The 20266-nt window shown below is 35.9% G+C and overlaps 1 protein-coding gene across 2 annotated transcripts in view; it reads right to left on the reverse strand.

Moving 5' to 3' along the window:
- STK3 (serine/threonine kinase 3) overlaps positions 1 to 20266 on the reverse strand; it is a 324692-nt gene that overhangs the window by 119908 nt on the left and 184518 nt on the right. For both annotated transcript variants that reach the window (XM_007457163.1, XM_007457162.1), the window contains 2 exons: positions 14532 to 14669; positions 5986 to 6111 (listed from right to left, as the gene is read on the reverse strand). In XM_007457163.1, the coding sequence (XP_007457225.1) occupies positions 5986 to 6111; positions 14532 to 14669 (264 nt within the window). The remainder of the gene's footprint in view (positions 1 to 5985; positions 6112 to 14531; positions 14670 to 20266) is intronic.

Below are 20266 nucleotides of genomic sequence, written 5' to 3' on the forward strand. Positions count from 1 at the left end.
CATGGTCTAAAGCCAGTTAGTAGACAAAACCTTTTTCTTTGAATCATTACTAAATTAATATGAAATAAAATGACACCTTTGAAAGTGAAAATAAAAGGCCTATTACATGCATAAAAGTGAAAAGCTCTCAAAAAAAAAAAAGTGAAAAGCTCTCAAGCAAGCCTAACATCAAGAAGTATCCCACTTTTTGCTCAACATTTTACTTAAACATTCTCCCACCTTTCAGCTCCTTGTATTTTACTTAAATTAACATTGTGATTGACATGGGAAACACCTGAGCTCCAGTACAAAGCAATTCTTGCAAACTCCTTATCAATCTTCTAATCTACTTTAAAAATAACCACTTGTCAATAGTGCATTCTATGTCTTATAAATTCAGTTTATTAACACCATCCATTACGCTTTTAAATAATCATTCAGTGTACCATGTATGGAGTGTTTGCCTTGTTATTTTATTTAAAATCAGCAAGCACTAACTTGTACTGTGTAAATATTTAAACATAAGTGCCTATATAATATTTTAATAAGCCATACCAGATAACTTAAAACTAATCTTTTAAAAATCAATGATGAATTATAGAGTTTAAGAGCTACATAGGGGGGATTTCCCTGGTGGCACAGTGGTTCAGAATCCAATGCAGGGGACACGGGTTCGATCCCTGGTCCAGGAAGATCCCACATGCCGTGGAGCAGCTAAGCCTGTGCACCACAACTACCGAGCCTGTGCTCTAGAGCCTGTGTGCCACAACTACTGAGCCCGCGTGCCACAACTACTGAAGCCTGTGTGCCTAGAGCTCGTGCTCTGCAACTAGAGAAAGCCCATGCACAGCAACAAAGACCCAACTCAGGCAAAAAAAATTAAAAAATAAAAAATAAATTAAAGAAGAACTACATAGGGATGTACTGTTTATTGTATAATTAATAAATTACCAGAATGCATGCTCACACCTTGAATGCTACAGATATATTAGTATAATCTGAATGAGAACAAGAGAAAGTCCTGTATGCCTACAGTTTATATAGACAAACTATGCCCAACTTTTTACTGACTTGGTCAGAAATAAATGCAAATTTTATGAAAATGTTTGACTCTTATGAAAAATAGAGTATCACTTTAATGACAATTTGGCCATGAACATTAAGAGCCATGGAGCTATGAGAATTTGACTGTTTTACTTTAAAACTGTATATGTAATCCAATTTTAAGTCAATTTGCAAGAGAATACCAAAGGAATGAACAGTATGAAGACAAACTCTATGTAAGATTTTCAGCCTTCAGTGTGAATAAAAGTTTCTGAGAGAACATGACTACTGATTTAAAAATTTGATAAAAACGAATGGCAATGTAGAAACATACTCTTACTGTAGGAGGGCTTCAGATCCACTCTGCATATCTCATTGTTCTTATAAATTGCATGTGTCTGTGCACATGCATATTTATTTATATTCAGAGCACAAATGACAAAATGACCTCAAGATAGAAACTACTGCCTGAGAACATAATCTAAAGCAAAGAGTGTGAACACTGCACAAAGTGTGTGACTCTGTCAAGACTTAGTTTTTTCTTACAATTTCAATTAAAACAACAAAACAACATAATAGTTTCATCCAGAAACACTAGCTTGGTTCCAGAGAGTATAAATGCTTATTTGAAAACTAAGAAATCATAAAAACCTGATGTGATTTTTAAATCTGTCCACAATATTTTGACAGTCTTCCCTTCAAAAGGTAGAACCTAATTCCCCACACCTCGAATGTGCACTAGACTATGTAACACATACCTAAAACAATGGGATGGCTTTGGAACGGGGCAGTGGGCAGAAGCTAGAAGCACTCAAGAGAGTGTTAGTAACAGCATGAAAAGTGATAAACTTTTAGCTCTTATATTTTGGTCACTGATTCATCCAATTAGACCTTACATTAAAAGGTCATTGTATATGATAAGAGGTAAGGGTCCAACCTCACTCTTTTAACATGTGGCTATCCAGCTGTCTCAGCGCCATCCATTAAAAAGACCACTCTTTTTCCATCGAATGGTCTCTACACTTTCATTGAAAATTAATTGGTCATAGATGTATGGGTGTATTTCTGGACTCTCAATTCTATTCCATTGATTTATATGTCAATCCTCATGCCAGAACCACATTGATTTAATTACTGTAGCTTTGTATTACATTCCGAAATTGGAAGGTGAATCCTCCAACTTTGTTCTGTTCCAATATTGTTTCAGCTACTTGAGGCCCCATACAAATTTGAAGATTGGCTTTTCCTTTTTGCAAAAAAAGACCATAGGGATTGGATGAATATGTGAGTCACTTTGGGGAGTACTGCCATTTAAACAATATTAAGTCTTCCAATCAATGAACATGGGATGTTTCTCTACTGATTTAGGTATTCTTTCATTTCTTTCAGCAATGTGTTGTATTTTTCACTGTACAATTCTTTCACCTCCTTGGCTAAATTTATTCTTAGGTATTCCATTCTCTTGGATGCTATTGTAAATGGAACTGTTTTCTTAAATTCCTTTTTGCATTGTTCATTGCTGGTGCATAAAAACACAATGGATTTTTGTATGCTGATCTTGTACCCTGCAACTTTGCTAAACTTGTTTACTAACTCTAGAAGATTTAGATGTTTTGGACAGACACCATCTAGGAAGTTGCTCCACCTTAAGGGGATCAAAACAAAGGCAAGCCTCTGTGCCAGCCCCATAGGGAACTGCCAGATAGCTCAAAATGCAAAAGCACAATTTTTTGAAAGTAAGGTTCTTACTCCTCTCCCCTGCCCCCAACCTCCACCTCTGTTCCCATGGCTGCCACTGAGCTAAAAAAATTGGGGATGGCAGGCATGTAAAGCAAAAATGCCACAACACTTTCTTACCAAAACTTAACGTTCTTAAGCTTCTTCATTAAGCACTCCCCTGGTTGCTATAAGTTTTTTATTAGATTCCAGTGTTCTGAAAAGCTTGACTTGTCAGTTTCTGCCAACTTAATGGTTGCTTCTGTGGAGCCACTGATTCTTAGATTTCCCTACTCCACCATTTTCTATGACCAGTAGCTTCTTTTAACAAATAGAATGTGGCAGAATTTACAGTGTGCAACTCCTGATGTCATAAAAGGCACTGAGATGTCCTCTTTGTTCTCGCTCTTGGCTCACTCACCCCAAGAAAAGCCAGTTGCCAGACTGTGAAGACTCTCAAATAGTCCTATGGAGTGTCCCAGATGGCAAGGAGCTGAGACAGCCTGCCAACAGCCATATGAGTGAGCTCCCCGGGAACTGCAGTCCTTGTCAAGCCTTCAGATGACTGCAGCTCTGACCAACACTGAAACCTCAACCTCAGAAGACACTCTGAGCCAAAATCATCCAACTAAGCCACTCCTGAAATACTGACCTACAGATACCATGAAATAATAAATGTATGTTGTTTTAAACTGCTAATTTTTAGCAGTATATAATATTTAAAGCTGAGACCTGAAAGACGAGAACCTACTCATTCAAAGAGTTCTAAGGAAGAAGAATGTTTCAAGCAGTGGGAATGGCACATGCAAAGGCCCTGCATAAGGAAAGGTCATTGGCATGTTAAAATAATAAAAAGTGTGAAAGAAGATCAGTGTGACTGGAGCTCAGTAAAGGAGAGGAAAATAGTGAAAGAGAGGAAAATAGTGAAGAAAGAGATCACCAAAGTGGCAGAAAGTAACTGAGATGACTATAGCAAGGTCTTTAAAACTTAGTAAAAACTGGTAAGTTCTGGGGTAAGCAATAGTTCCTTATCCATAAAAAATGGAAACCAACCTATAATTAAGTATAGGAAAATAAGAGCAAAGCAAAAATAGTCACTACTCCAATGACAGCTAATTAAAGGCAGTTAATTAGTCCAGCACTCATGAGAAGCTTACATAAGGTGAAAGAAAACCACTGGGTACCACCCCAGAGGGGCAAAGACTAGATTTTTTGAGAACATAATCTTATCAAAGTATGAAATTCTGATAACCCAGTGATGTTTATTTTTATAAATACTAATAAATATTTGATTGAAAAGTGAGCATAAAGTCTTAATGAAGGAGGATGGAAGCTTAAAAGTAAAATACCTAGTTTTAGTCTTGTTTCCTCACCAGTTTTTTTGTGTTTTGTTTTTTAATTAATTAATTAATTAATTAATTAATTAATTAATTAATTTTGGCTGCATTGGGTCTTTGTTGCTGTGCACTGGCTTTCTCTAGTTGTGGAGCACGGGCTCTAGGCACACGGGCTTCAGTAGCTGTGGCACATGGGCTCAGCAGTTGTGGCACATGGGCTCTAGAGCACAGGCTCAGTAGTTGTGGCGCACAGGCTTAGCTGCTCTGTGGCATGTGGGATCTTCCCGGACCAGGGCTTAAACCCGTCTTCCCTGCATTGGCAGGTGGATTCTTAACCACTGCGCCACCAGGGAAGCCCTCCTCACCAGTTCTGTGAATTTTGGTAAATGACTTCACTCCTAATTTAATTTCAGTCAACTGCAAAATGAGATAATAATATACACATCTTCAATCTCACTTCTTTAAAGATCAAATAATATGATAAAAGTGCTTCTGAAAGTGCTTTTGAAACTACAAAAAAATAATTGACATTTACAAATTTGATCATTTGTAGAGAGAGACCAAAAACTGTTATCACACAGGGTGGGAACTATGAGACCGTTTGAGAACAAGAACCAAGATCTTTACATCATCCCATATTACTTATGGAAAAAACACCTTTATGAGGATGCTGTTTAAAATTCTGAATGGTGAATTCACTGGCAAAAAAATTATATCTAGAATATAAGCTTAAGGCATCTGTCTCACCAGGCAATCCACAGTGACTGCCAAATGAGTAACTGATTTAGCCAAATATCTACAGAAAATGATTATAAATCAGCTCTGAAAAGAAGCGTACTTCTCCTTGTCCTGGGCTACCATATGACACAAGATTTAATAACTGGTGAGGGACTTCCCTGGTGGTCCAGTGGCCACGCTCCCAATGCAGGGGCCCCGGGTTCAATCCCTGGTCAGGGAACTAGATCCCACATGCCACAACTAAGAGTTCGCATGCTGCAACTAAAGATCCTGCATGCCGCAACGAAGATCCTGCACACGGCAACAAAGATCCTGTGTGCCGCAACGAAAACCCAGCGCAGCCAAATAAATAAATACATATTTTTAAAAATACTTGGTGAAAAGGGTAAAAGAATTTCAAAAGAAATACCAATTAGATAACCAGTCTCTGAAATTGAAAGTAAATTTGAATTAGCAAAATAATAGGATTTGTATATAAAAACTGTAAGATTAAAAAAAAAAAACTTCTATGGGAAAATATAGATGATGTTATCAAAGACATTTCCAATCAGTATAAAAATAAAATATCTGTGTTTTCAGATTTAATGACTAACTGAATACCAAGAGGTATTCATCTCTATATCCTTAACCAGAAAAAAAATATTATAATTTAAAACAAGGAAAAAATCGTCAGTGAAGCATAAAAACATTAGACACTATAAAATGTGATATATAGATATAATTTTTTACTTTATTAAAATGCATTGATGCACTAATAGAACGTAAATGTAGTAAGCTGGTCCTTTTACGTCCCTCCTGCTTTCTCTAGTAACTCATCTTCTACTGTGGTACTCTAGCTACAGCATAACTGATGACCAGTTAAAAGTAAGTTCCAGAAGATATGACATAAAATTGACCAAATCCAAGACAATATTTATTCAACAAACACAGCCTCAGTGTCAACTAGATACCAGATGCTGTATAAGCCTATTATATTAACCTTACATTCCCCAATAATCACTAATTCTTAAGACATCATTTAATAAAACGAAATATATTTTGAGATTTAATGAACATACTTCACTTGTACAATAAAACAGAAAGTGCTAATGATATATTTAAAGAAAAAAACCAAAATTATAGGAGAATGACTCAGAAGAAAAAGATCAACTTTTTTAGGGTAATTACGAACCGAATTTTCTTCTTCCTCTTCCAATTCTCGCTGCTGTTCTTCATGTCTTTTAGCTTTGATCTCCATGGCTTCTGTGATCAGGTCTCTTAAAATTGACACAGGTTTTGCATTCTTGATAAAAGGGTGCTAGAAAAGTAAAATTCAATGGTATAAATTCAAATGGTTTCTCTGAATTACATCTTTAAAACATTAAAACAACACGTAAATGTGAACCAGGAGCATAGGCTTCAATGATTGGTCCTTTATCCAGAATTAAATGTATAGGTTAAGAACAGAGAATATTTCAACTGCTTTAGAAATAAAGATTTTACTTTCAGGTTTACAAGTTTTTAAAAAACCATTAAAGCATACACACAAAAATGTAATCCTGTCAATAAAACTACATTCCCATTAGAGATACAATTGTCCAAAGGAAGTACAGATTAGGCAGATTAGGTAGTAAAAAAGACAAAAAAAATTTTTTTTAAAGATTGGTGATTAAATTACATATAAAAATAAAATGATTTTGGTATTGTTACAAATTTTAATTAATCTTAACAAGCTGACAACCAGAATAAGTAGTCAAAAGGAGGGTAACTATTTACTTTACTTCTTTTACATATTTTCTATTTATTATGTCTTTAATAATGTAATCATTTCCAAGGGAGAAGGAGAAAATAGCAATAAGAGAAAAATATGTTTCAGAAAATAAGTACTGCTTCACTCCTGTTCCACCCTGATCTATAGCTAAAACATCTGAGTTTGTTACAATTCTGATAAACAGAAGTGAAACCACCAGAAAATACCTGGGTGTTTGATGACTTTTTAATTCAGAGGAGTAACATGAGAGAAACTAGAGGGAAAGGTTAAAAGTATAATTTGGAATAGATAACCATATTTTGAAGCAGCAATACAGCTTCAAAATGTAATTTTCACAATTATATGTCAGTAGAAAGCCATCTGAGTTATTTTCATAAAGATCAATACAACACAAAAATATTCTTAAAGATAAAAAAAATTCTAGTGCTAAGAAGAAATTACAGACATTTGTAAGAGGCTTTAAAATGGTGAACATACCATTTGGGAAAACTATGAGTAAGAATTTTACCTGATTACAGAAATTCTAGCATCGATGACAAAGAACTAATAAATTCTTTTATAGCAGTTATAAACTGATCACCAGATAAATTAAGTTCTATCAACATACCTGTGGTGGAGAGTCCTAGTCACCCACCAAAATACAGCTGCGGCTGGACCTATGGCTACCCAGCTACATCCTACATTTCTCAGTCTCCCTTTCAGTTGGTTGTGATTAAGTTCTCACCAATGAAGTGTGAGTGCCTGCGTTGGGTTCCACTCCCTGATCTGGGCCTTAAAACACCGAGACTGTGTACTCTTCTGTGATTTCTTCTCTTTCTGCTACGCTGGGAAACAGACAAAGACAGTGCCCTAGAGGATGGTGGAGAGCAAGAAGGAGGAAATCCCAGCTCTACTGTGAAAAATTCTGAGAAACAATGGTAAAAAGGTCACAAAAATTAATACTAATTGAAGATATGCTCTTTGCCCTTAAGGAACTTATTATCTGGAATAAGAAACAAAAGACAAACACATAAAAAAAATTACAATGTGACATACAAGTTACATTAATGATGATTCAGCACAGTCTATATGATTAAGAGATGTAAAAGTAAAAGAAGAGGTGACGTAATCTCAGATGCCTCATAGAGAAGAATCAGACCATTTTAGGGAGAAGGAAAACTATGCACAATATGAACGCACACAGATAGGGGAAGTATGTTAGAACACCATAGGAAGAGCTGTCTAGCCAAAACAGAAACACTGCTTAGAGAAATGTTGTCCTGTGAGTTTAGGTACAGGTAACAGTGGGACAAGAGGGATAAACACTCAGAATGAGATACTTGAATTTTGCTTGACAATCCCTTTAAGTACATAAACAAGAGAATGGTGTAAGGAAAAGAATGTCTGTGACAGTGTAATCTTGCAGTAGAGTTTAGAAATGAAGTAAGATGGGGTGAAACTGCAATACAGGTGCAAATTATTAAGAACCTGGATTAAAAAAATAGCTGCCACAGTCAAGAGGAAATACTGAATCTGATGGAAGAACTCTTAAGAAGGATTTAGTGACTATATACTAACAGAAGTGAAGGAAGACCAACACAGCAAAAACTGGGAACCAGTAGAATTGCATCTCTTTACTAAGGAACAGAAATCTCAAATTGTATTATACTTTATCTTCTCAGGAAAAATTATGAGCCATTCCTCCAAGCCACAGTTTTTTGTTTTTTTTTTAAATGTATCTTTAACTGCTTTACATTGTTGTGTTAGTTGCTGCTGTATAACAAAGTCAATCAGCTATATATATACATATATCCCCATATCCCCTCCCTCTTGAGGCCCCCTCCCACCCTCCCTATCCCACCCCTCTAGGTCATCACAAAGCACTGAGCTGATTGTCCTGTGCTATGCAGCAGTTAAATGCCAAAGTACACATCCAGTCTACTGCAAACTTACTTTCATGCAGCTCATTGTGAACTGACTAAACAGTGTTATGCTATCATTAGTCTAGAGAGCTTAACATTCCTAATCTCAAAATCTCAGTATGTCTTACTTCATTTGTACTCATGTTTTCCCTATATAACTGCTACAGGCATGGTTCTGACCAACCAAGAGGAACTGGCTAATAAAGTTAAAAGGGTACTTTGAGAACAAGGCCATTCTATTAGAGCATTCTTGATAATCAGAAGAGAAGTTTTATCAGACACATTGGCAGATTTTTAAAGAATATTTTTAAAGGCTTTTTAAAAGTAGCTGGTAGTAAAATTTTAAAATGCAAAGCAACATAAAAAAGAACAGAACAACAACAACAAAAAGAGAAAACGAAGTGGCCAAAAAAAAAAAAAACCATGGCAACTGTGACTGGAATGTTATTACTATAAACCAATGTAAATAAATGGGTTGAATTTCCATTTATTAAGCAGTACTTTAGTTAAGTACTAAAAGACACTTAGTTCATAAGAAATTCAGCTACACGCTTTCTAAATGAGATATACTTAATAAAATAAATCCAAATTATATTTCTGCAGGGGCATACTAAAAAGAACTTGGGTTAAAAGTCAAGGATAGGCAATGAAATATTAGTCAAACATAAAATAATATCAAGACTAACATCAAAAAAAGCAGAATTGAAGGGAAAAAACAGTGAATGAAGGAAGAGTCATATAATATTAATAAGGGACATAATACAAAGAAAGATATTATAGTTATAAACTTGATATATTAGTACAGCATTATGTGTAACAAAAATAGAGACATAAGAAGTTGATCTAAATAAGAATAGGAGGTATTAATATTCCTCTTCAGTCACTGAGAAATAAAACAGGTAAAAAGTAAAGAATAAAGTGATCTGCATAATATAATCAGACTGAGTTAGCAGAAAAATCAATAAACAGAAGTTACATCTTTTTGTTAAATGCCTAGAGAAGCATGTGGTACCAGCAATAAGAATGGAAAGAACAACAAAACAGAATATAATGACTGGAAACAGAATATAACATATGAAATAAGCTGGCATATTATGAAGGCAGCAATTCCAATCAGTGAGGAAAAAATACTTATTGCCTGCTGTTTCTTTTTTCTTTTGGGGGGGTGGGGTGGGTAGAATTAGACTAGATCTTTACCACAGAAATATCAAAATAAATGCCAGATAGATCAAGAAGTTAAAAGTCAAAAGAAAATGGAAATATAAAAGAACTAGAGGGTAATATAGGAGAATATTTATTCAATCCAGTGCCATAAAACGAAGGGGAAAAAAACATAAATGAACTAAAAATTTAACATCTATGTCAGACAAGAAGGTAATTATATGAAGAGTTTTAAAAAGAATATCAATAAAAAAAAAAAGGCAAACACACCAAATTCCAAAAGGCAATATAGTTTCACTATTTCTAAATGTATCTAGGACTTCCCTGGTGGTCCAGTGGTTAGGACTTGGCGCTTTCACTGCAGGGGCTCAGGCTCGATCCCTGGTCGGGGAACTAAGACCCCACAAGCCGAGTGGTGTGGACAAAAAAAAAAAAAAAGAGTAAACTAAAATATAAACTAAAAAAGGGCAAGAATTCTTAAACCACCTGAACTAGTGATAAGACAAAGAATACCCAAAATCAACCTATCACATTCTTGGCCATGTATTTTAAAAAGTAAGGCTGTTTGAAGATTTATTCTTTTAAAATTTGAACCATTTCCTCTTAAATTTTGTTCATGTTCTGAATGATCGATTTCTGAACTGAAAGAATTCAAATAATTTCTTCATAGAAGTTGAGAAAACAAGAGTTTAAAGTGAACTGAAGAACAGACTTCTGCTTGTGGACAGATTGAGCAGTCATACTTTCCCTTATACCTCTCCATTAAAGTATAGCTAAAACCCTGGACGATAAAACAAACACAGGAAGACACTGAAAGGTGGCAGATTAACTAGGGACCAGAGGACTAAAGGAAAGACACAGCTGTGAGTCCATGGGCTTTTTTTTTTACCTCATTTATCCCAGACTGGTTATTGGAGAAGCCAGCAACCCAGAAACACCAATGGACACAAACTAAAAAAGCTCCTACAAAAGCCTGCTCTCTTGAGCCAAAGGATCAGGAAAGGGACAGCTAGCCAGTGTGCCACCTTCTCTTTTAGACAATCACCATTCTACTCCACCCAAACACCACAGAGAAAGCACATGCCCCACCCCAACCAGCAAAGGCTGGATGGGGAACCTAGACTTCTACCTTCTGGAGGCTGTCCAATCCTTTCACTGCAGTGGTATCAGAGAAAACCAAATGTTAAGCTAGGGCATTCATCTATACCAGGCAGTATAAAAAGCGCTCCCCACCCACAGTGGGGAGTGTCGGTGGAGATCACAAGAAAGCCTGGACTTATACTGCTACCAGGCAGTAATAAAGAAACCCCACCTCCCTCTCTGCTAGAGTGGGATCAGAGGAAGCCTAGTGGAGAATCAGAACTTTCAGCACCACCCAGCCGTACTGAGGCCCTGCAGTGCCAGAAGAGGCCACTGAGGGAACCTGAGTTCTCACCCCTGTACAGTGGTAATAAGGAACCCCTCCCTGACCCTACATGTCAAAGGAGACCAAGCTGGGGACCTGGACTTCTAATGCTACCTGCCAGAAATGAGGTGGTGCCCCTCTACCCCACTGAAGCCGTGTTAGAGGACTCCACTTATTACAGAAAATTTAAGTAAGATCCAGAGTCTCATAATACCCAAAATGCCCAGGTTTCAAATGAAAATCACTCATCATAACAAGAAGCAGGAAAATCTCAACTTAAATGGGAAAATACAATCAATAGATACCAACATCAAGATGACATGGATATCAGAATTATCCAGCAAGGATTTTAAAGCAGTCACCATAAAAATCCTCAATTAGCAATTACAAACATGCTTGTAAACACATGAAAAATTAGAAAAGTCTCAGCAAAGAATGAGAAGATATAAAAAAGAAACAAATGAAAATTTTAGAACTAAAATATGTAATAACAAAAATAAAAACCTGATGGATGGGCTGGCTCAACAGCAGAATGAGGACAGAGGGAAGATTCAGTGAATCAAAATATGGCACAGTAGAAATTACACAATATGAACAACAGAGAGAAACTAAACTGGAAGATAAATGAACAGAACCTCAGGTGGGACTAAAAAAATCTAACATTTGTGTCAATGGAGCCCTAGAAAGACAGAAGAGGGTAGGGCTGAAAAGTGTTTGAAAAAATAATGACTGGAAACTTCCCAAAATTGGCAAGAGATATAAACCCACAGATTCAAGAAGCTGAACAAATTCTAAACTAAAGTATAAACCCAAAGAAAGCCATACCAAGGCACATCATAATTAAACTTCTGAAAATAAAGACAAAGATCATTTCATCTTGAAATGATCAAGGGGTAAAACAATTCAAATGGCTGTAGATTTCTCATAAGAAACCATGGATGTCAGAAGACAGTGGCACAACAGTTTCCAAGTACTGAAAGAACTGTCAACGAATAATTCTATAGCTGGTGAAAATATCCTTCGGGAATGAAGAGGAAATAAGACATTCTCAGATGAAGGAAAACTAAGATAATTTGTTACCACAGACCTACCCTAAATGAATGGCTAAAACAAAAAGAAAGTAACAAAAGAAGGAACTTTGGAACATTAGGAGAAAGAACACTGGAAAGAGTAAAAATGGGTTAAACACAATATAATAGATTTTCCTTATTCTCTTGAGTTTTCTCGATCGTTTAAAGCAGCAGTTCCCAACCTTTTTGGCACCAGGGACTGGTTTCATGGAAGACAATTTTCCATGGGCGGTGGGGATGGCTTAGGCGGTAATGTGAGCGATGGGGAGCGATGGGGAGCGGCAGATGAAGCTTCACTCACTCGCCCGCCACTCACCTCCTGCTGTGCAGCCCGGTTCCTAACAGGCCACGGACCAGTTCTGGTTTCAGTATTTATAAAGGGAAAAAAGGGGAGGTCAAGAAAGATGTCAATTAAGAGGCCAGACGAGGATACCACATTATAACAGAGGGCCTCCATGGTCAACAACAGCACAACAGAAAAAGTTTTTAAAAATCAAGAAAACAATTATTGGCTCATAAGCACTATACAAAACCAGTTGCATTGTTTGCCCTTATTATAAAGAAAAATACTTGGGCCAAACCCAACTAGAAGCCAGAGGGTAACAGAGCTTGCTAATGTAGTCCATACAGGTCAACTTCCTGGGTAAAAAGCAGAATGGAGAAACGGTGACAAGTGGGGCTGGAGGACAAGTGGGATAAACCTAGAAGAATCCCTTAATCACTGTGTGACCTTCAGTGAATCACTGAACCTTTCTGGGCTTCAGTACTCTCATAAACAAAATTAGGAAATTTTACTAGAATAGTTCTTAAATGCTTTTCCACCCTAAAAACTCTAGGCTAAACACAGAATTTCTTTAAAAAGATTAGAAAAGATTATGGAAGAAAGACTAGAAAGAAATACTGGTTAAATTATCCAAAAACCAGAAATTAGATACATTTGGATTTACTCTATCATCATCAGATTTTGTACTATTTGTCCCACTTTTTCTGTTATTTCCCCTCCCCGCTTCTTTCTTGACTTCTTTAGGGTTGAATAATTTAGACAGTCAATACAATAACAAAAGCAACACGTTCTTGATTTATGTGCTTAAAATTCCTTTGAAGTGCGGACAATATTTCAAAATAAATGTTTCAACTAAGTAACTTTTGTAAGGTTAATATTTGCACACAACACAAAACCCAAAAGGCTCAAAGAGAGCCTTCAGCAAAAAGTAAGTCTCCATCCCACTCTTGCAGCCATATAGTTACCTTCTCTGGAGGCAGTTTCTTGCTTATTTTTCTAGAGCTACTCCACGATAAGCATTGACATATGTATATATACATATATGTGTGTGTAGACGTGTGTATTTTGCCAATCACTCCCCTCGATGGACCTCAAATTGCTTGTTTATATTTATGTTGTTTCCAATCTTTTGCCGTTACATTGTTTTATGAAGACTTTTACACATATGTTATTTCACACACGGTTAAATTTCTCTGTAGAGTAAATTTCTAGAAAAGTAATTGCTGGGCCAAAGAATATATGGTGTTTTATTCTAGACAGATATTGCTAAATCACCTTCCATGGAGATTAAGTTAAATTTTCCTAACAATAAACCTTACATTTAAGAGCCTGCTTCTTATATCCCTCAACAATTCCTTTTTTAAAAACAGTACCTTGGAAAAATCACTTTTTATAACTATGTTTTTAATCCTTTTGTCACTTAACAAAAAGAATTATTTTCCAAATATCAAGTTTTGTTAACATGTACACCTACCATAGCTTAGAGGTCTAAGCCAGTTCTGCTGGGAAAGTAAAGACTCACAAATACTTATTAAAACTATTCAATTATTTCTATTTGCATTTAATGTCAAAGCAGATTAAAAAAAAAAATCTCCTGACACTCTGGATACAAAGTCAAGTTGTACAGGGACACTGAAACTCTTCATTTAAGTCATCTTGTAACCAGTATTTATAACATGCGATCTTCACAAGGAGTTCAGGAATCTTGCATTTATGTATCTTATAGAGCAAAAAGTCAAAGAAGAAATGCTGGGTCAAGGAATAATACATCAGGAAGAAAAACATAAGAAACAGTAATAATGGAAATGAGAACTCAAATCTGAAATGAGAACCCTATGGAAGTTTAGTTTTAACACAACTTTAGGAGGAAAGAATTGACAACAAAAATTATAAAGGGGGGCGGAGAGAAGATTGAACTTGGAAAACAAAAGAAAAAAATGAGAGAAAAAGAACATACAGGAGAAGAATGGTGTGTGTGTCTGTAGGTCTCTCTCTAAATCAATCCATATTTCTTGGGAGGTTTTCATCTTTAGAAATCAGTTAATGAAAAAATAAATAAATCAGTTAATGAAACTCAAATATGGTCAATGTCAGAAAGCTAAAAGGTGTAAAGAAAATATCCTCCCCTTACAGACACAAGCACTGACCTGCAAAAGTTGTGTTGCAGTAGCTCTCTGCTCAGGATTCTTCACTAGGCACTTTTTAACAAAATCGGTGAAATCATCAGACCAAAGTTCTGGCTTCCTGAATGTTGGTGGTGGGTTTGTGGGAATCATAAAAATAGCCTGGTAAAAATGAAGTATCCAAAAGACACGGTAAGAATCACAATAACACACCAAATAAACAAATCTCTTTATCTATCTTTTTATCAGACTCTAAATGTGAAAAACAAATTTAAGCTGTTCTAGGATTTCCAGTAAAATTGCAATTCAGGAAGCAAGCCCATCTGCTACTAATGTAATCACTTCCCATTAAATTTCCTCTATTTGAGTTGTAGCTCATTGAGCACATCATTCTTTATTTTATCATTTTTAATCAGTCTCCAAAGTAGACTGCATTTCTAACCCTTTTACCAAACTAAGGACATTCTCTCGTTAAACAGGTATATCCCCCAATTTTGCTATTGCATGCCAGATTTGCCTCCCATTTCAGGTTTTTAGTACTGCTATTCAGAATTCCTAGCAGCAGTCTAGTTGGCTTCTGCAATCCAGAATACTTAAGTATAAATATAATTACTGCTGTGATTTGAAATAATACTTGACAGAGGCAAGACTTTTATTTCTCTTTCTAAATATATGAGTCAGGATTCCAAATGAAAAGTTTTAAAGGTAATATATCACTTTATCACTAATGATTTAATTTGGTATTAATAACTTAGTACTAATGATAATACATTCAGAGAGTTCAAAATTCAAAAACTTTACAAAGTTTCTGTGCCATCTTGTCTTCATAGCTACCCAGTCACCTTTTTTTGACCGAGAGAATTACTCCCTAATGTTGTTAGGAAATCATTGTATGTAATGAATTAACTTCTCTCCTGGGCTCTAGAATAGTTCCTGATAAAATACCATCACTAAAATATCATTTTCTTTGAAAAGATATGAAAACAATAATAAAGTTAAAACAAATGGATCATGCACTCAACAAATATTAGCTATCATCATTTTCATTTCTACATAATGTTATAAAGAGACAAACAGCAATGACAAAAATTTTATAAAGTAAAATGAACTCAATCTTATTATAACTAACTCTAGTTTAATAGGTAAGTTTAATTACACAATCAACACTACAGGTGACATGAGGAAAAAAAATGGCTTTTTGGCAATCAATTAATATATGCATACACAGTATACAGACATGGGCCTCTCAAAGATGTATTCAGGGGTGAAGCATCCAAAAAACCCCTTTCTAGACTTTAGTATTCTCTGACTTTCCAGAAGAGAGGTGTCTGTCTCTGTCCTAGCTCAGTTTTTCACCTGGTTGCTGGTCCTCTTTCTTCATGCAAATTTCATGTACCTGAACTTACGTCCCTTCTCCTTAATGCATGAAGAAAATAAAGACGGCAATACTACAAACCACAGAAATACTTAGAAACTGAGTGTTTTACCATTGAAAGAAACTCATCATAGCTATGTTTAAAACTTCTGTTCGTATATGGAGAAAATACCAAAACTGCAGACAAAGTAATAAAGATAATATATTCTTGGGGATACCAAGTTTAATGTATTCCTTTGGTATAATAAAACTGTTCTACTCTCCACTGAATTTTTACTAACTGTTCAAAAGCCATTCACAAGTATCACAAAATTTTTATAGCAAAAGACACATGAGAGATCATTTAGCTCAATCTTCTCATTTAACAGAAAAGGAATCAAAAGTCCAGAAAGGCTAAGTGACTTAAAATTTCAGACTAGCAAAGTATTCTAATGTTTCTACTATGTTTCAGGAAGGTGAGGTACAGAACAAAGAGGGTTACTCTATCTAAACAAGCAGTTAATAAGAGGACAGAGAGATGACAGATGATGGTTCTGTTTTCAATGCATACATCTTCCCTGGTCCTCCTCTTTTACTTCCAAGTGAAGAAAGCATAAGCAAGTTTTAAGCCTTTAAGACAAGACAGTGACAGGAAAGATCTTAAAACCTATTATAGTCACAGCATGACACTAAAGTTGAAGCTCATTCAATGAAATACGAATGAGGGAAAGACTATTCAGTGGAGAAAATACAGTCTTTTCAACATGTGGTGCTGGGAAGACTAGATATATTCACATACAATAAAAATGAATTTGTACTCTTACTTACACCACATACAAAAATTAACTCAAATCAACAACCTAACAGTAAGAGCTAAAACTATAAAACCCTTAGAAGAAAACATAGGGTGAAAGCTTCATGACACTGAATATGGTAATGATTTCTTGGATATGACACCAAAAATCAAGGCAACAAAAGAAAAAATAAATTGGGCTTCATCAAAATTTAACAGTTTCAGGCATCAAAGGATACTATCAACAGAGTAAAGAGGCAACCCACGACAGATGGAAGGGCTGAACAAAATGTGGTGTTTATATTGTATATTCACATACAATGGAATATTATTAAACCTTAAAAAGGAAGAAAAACTTGACACATGCTATAGCATAAACTTGAAGACTTCATGCTGACTGAAATAAGCCAGTTGCACAAGGACAAATATTGCATGATTCTTCTTATAGTGAGGTTCCTAGAGTAGTCAAGTTCATAGAGACAGAGAGTAGAATGGTGGTTGCCAGGGATTGTGAGAAAGGGGGAAGTGGGGAGTTAGCATTCAACAGGCACAGAATTTCAGCTGGGGAAGATGAAAAGGCTCTGGAGAGGGATGGCTGGTGATGGTTGTACGGCAATGAGAATGTACTTGATTTTATGGAACTGTATACCTAAAAAATGGTTAAAACGGTTAATTTTATGTTTTGTATATTTTACCACAATAAAAAAAAATGAAGGAGGGAAAATATAAAGCACTAATCAAGTTCAGGAATATTAGTTGAATGCCTGCTACACACAAAGCATGGTATTAGACATTATATGGAGTTCAAAGATGCAGCAGGAAATACAGTCACTACCCTTTAGAAACTTCTAACTTAGTCTGGTAATGAAAGAACAGTAAAAGATTTAAAGAATAGTACAATAATAAAAGAAATGATATAAGGCATCAAGGAGAGAGGTCATTCCCCTTAGGAGAAATAGCATAAGGAAAAGCGAGAGAGTGAAATAAAGCTATTGGGAGGAGCAGAGAACGAGCTGACTATCTTATAAGGGACTAAGAAATGATAAGACTAGAAGGGGAATGAAGGATATGGAGTTTGGTCATCAAGAAAGTGCACAACTGAAAGAAGTCTTTTTTTCTGGTGTGTGTGTGTGCATGTGTGTGTCTTATGTTTTTGCCTTTAATCAGAGTTTGTTTATGACCTAAGAAAAGGATTAACAGAAACAAACAAACCTGGAGATACTCTAAATATGGAATAGAAAAGGCACTTAGGGGCTAGTGTAGATGTCCCAGGATGAGCAATAAAAAGTTTAAACTAGGATGCTATCTACAGGAATGAAACAGAAGAAATAAGGTATGAGACACTACAAAAGAAGAACCAAGAGTACATCCTAACAACATTGTGTGGGGGGCTAGAGAAAAGGAAAAACAAAAGATTACTCTGGAATTCAAGAAATAAAAAATAGACACATTAATTGCACAGCATTCAGGTATTCTAACAGTTTACTACATCATTCTTTTGAGAGCCCTCAGAATATGCAGCAGTTTACTACAATGTGTTATCACTGGTTTCTAACTTGGAAAGTGAGCCAAAGGATCTTCTGTGGACAAAGCAATGAATATTCTATATCCAAATCTGTTGATTCTAGGGTAAGAGTTAATCTCTTTATTAGTGTACTCATCTTCTTTGAAAAAGAGAAAATCCTTTAATAGAACATTCTTATACATCTTACATCATATTACACGTATGACACCTAAGGTAGTCCTTCAAAAGCAGTGTAGCCAGTTTTATGACACAATAAGCATCTACCAAAATACAAGTATGTACCAAGTATTTTCTGTGTGTTCCTAGGTTCTATTAAAGAAATAGCAAACTGATAGGCCACAAGCTAGATAGTATCAGTGGATACCTTTTGTTCAGGCAACATCTAGCTCATAGTCCCACAAGGTAAAAGTCTGCTGGAATGGGAGATCAGCTCGGTGCTTTGTGACCACCTAGAGGGGTGGGATAGGGAGGGTGGGAGGGAGGGAGACGCAAGAGGGAAGAGATATGGGAACATATGTATATGTATAGCTGATGCACTTTGTTATAAAGCAGAAACTTGCACACCACTGTAAAGCAATTATACTCCAATAAAGATGTAAAAAAAAAAAATCTGCTGGAATCAAGCTGATAAGCAGAGGCCTACTGATGTATGCTCTCCCTTCTACATGGGCCCCATCTAGCCTGGCTCAATTATCTACTTTAGCTGATGGTCCCCATTACATATAACTTTGTGTTACAGATTCTAAAATAAGACGCATATCTTGGGCCCACAAAGCTCACAGTCAAATGGGGGCAGGGGGCGGGGGAGGAGGGAGGCAAGGAGGACTAACACACATGAAACAAACAGCAAAATATGGAGTACTAGAAAATAAAATTCTTCTCTAAATAACGTAATTAATCTCAGCTCCACAGTTGAAAGAGAACATAATCCGGCTTTAAGGATGGGCAAAATGGGGATAATATCAGCTGTGGCAAAAGGCACACAAAAACACCTGCTGCCTCAAATTAAAGAATAAAAATAAATTTGAACTCTCATCTCTGCAAAATAGTTCAAAGCACCTACATAAGCCCCTATATAGACTGACCTCAAACTGCACGTAAATGATACGAGATTGTCTAGGTAAATGTTGTTCATCTGCACTTCTGTTACAAATTGATGGATAACAACTCAGTGGTTTATGACCTTGAAGCTAATGCTCTCCTTTGAACTTGAGCCAATGACTTGCAGTCTTATCTTCAGATAATCTTAACATATAAGGCTCACCTTAGCAGTAGCTATCAGAAACCCAAGGATAAAAAGCTTACCTCTAATGCTTATTTACCCAGTACTATCATAAAGTGATCCTAAAATGTTCACATTCTATTCCCAAACAAATACTGAACTGCATACAGTTCAAACAAATAAGTCTTAATATACGGTCTACCAAAATATAGAGACTCTAAAAATCTCCAGGAAAACCACTACACCTTTTATTTCCTTATATTTTTTTTTAGGTTAGATAATCAGTAACAAACTGACAGATTTTTCTCACAGACTTGACTTTGTTCAACTAATTTAACCTAATCATGAAGCAGAGAGGATCCTCTTGAGAATCTCCAGGTTTTGTATGAGTTGATTAGGTAATAGGCCCCTGCTGTAGAAAGTTTGGGCATTCGGTGTCTAGCCTTAAACTAACAATTCACGCCCTTCCTTGACACCAACCAAATCGCATGGACACACATTACAGCCATATAATTTATCTTATCTCTAACACGGTTTTGATCGAAGAATGTTAGTATAATAAATGATATGATTATCTTTGCGTTTGTTTCTACACAACGTGTTGCTTAACTATATACTGAACCTCTGATTAAGTTTTAAAAAGAACTTCCCTGATCACAAGCAGTCTTAAGAAGCCAAGAAATATGAGCCTCTCAAAATAACGAATTATCATCATTCCTGGAATTTCATGCCTTAGACTCCAAGAGTACCCAGAAGATATGAGAAGAGCTGGAGCTGAGAAACGACAAAGCCTGAACTTTATAATCTCAATAGAGTGAGTCAACGCATATATCTGAAGGTAGCTGGATTTGTGAATGTACAGAAG

This window comes from Lipotes vexillifer, unplaced genomic scaffold, assembly GCF_000442215.2.
Source record: "Lipotes vexillifer unplaced genomic scaffold, Lipotes_vexillifer_v1.1 scaffold376, whole genome shotgun sequence".
NCBI classification, from domain to species: Eukaryota; Metazoa; Chordata; class Mammalia; order Artiodactyla; family Lipotidae; genus Lipotes; species Lipotes vexillifer.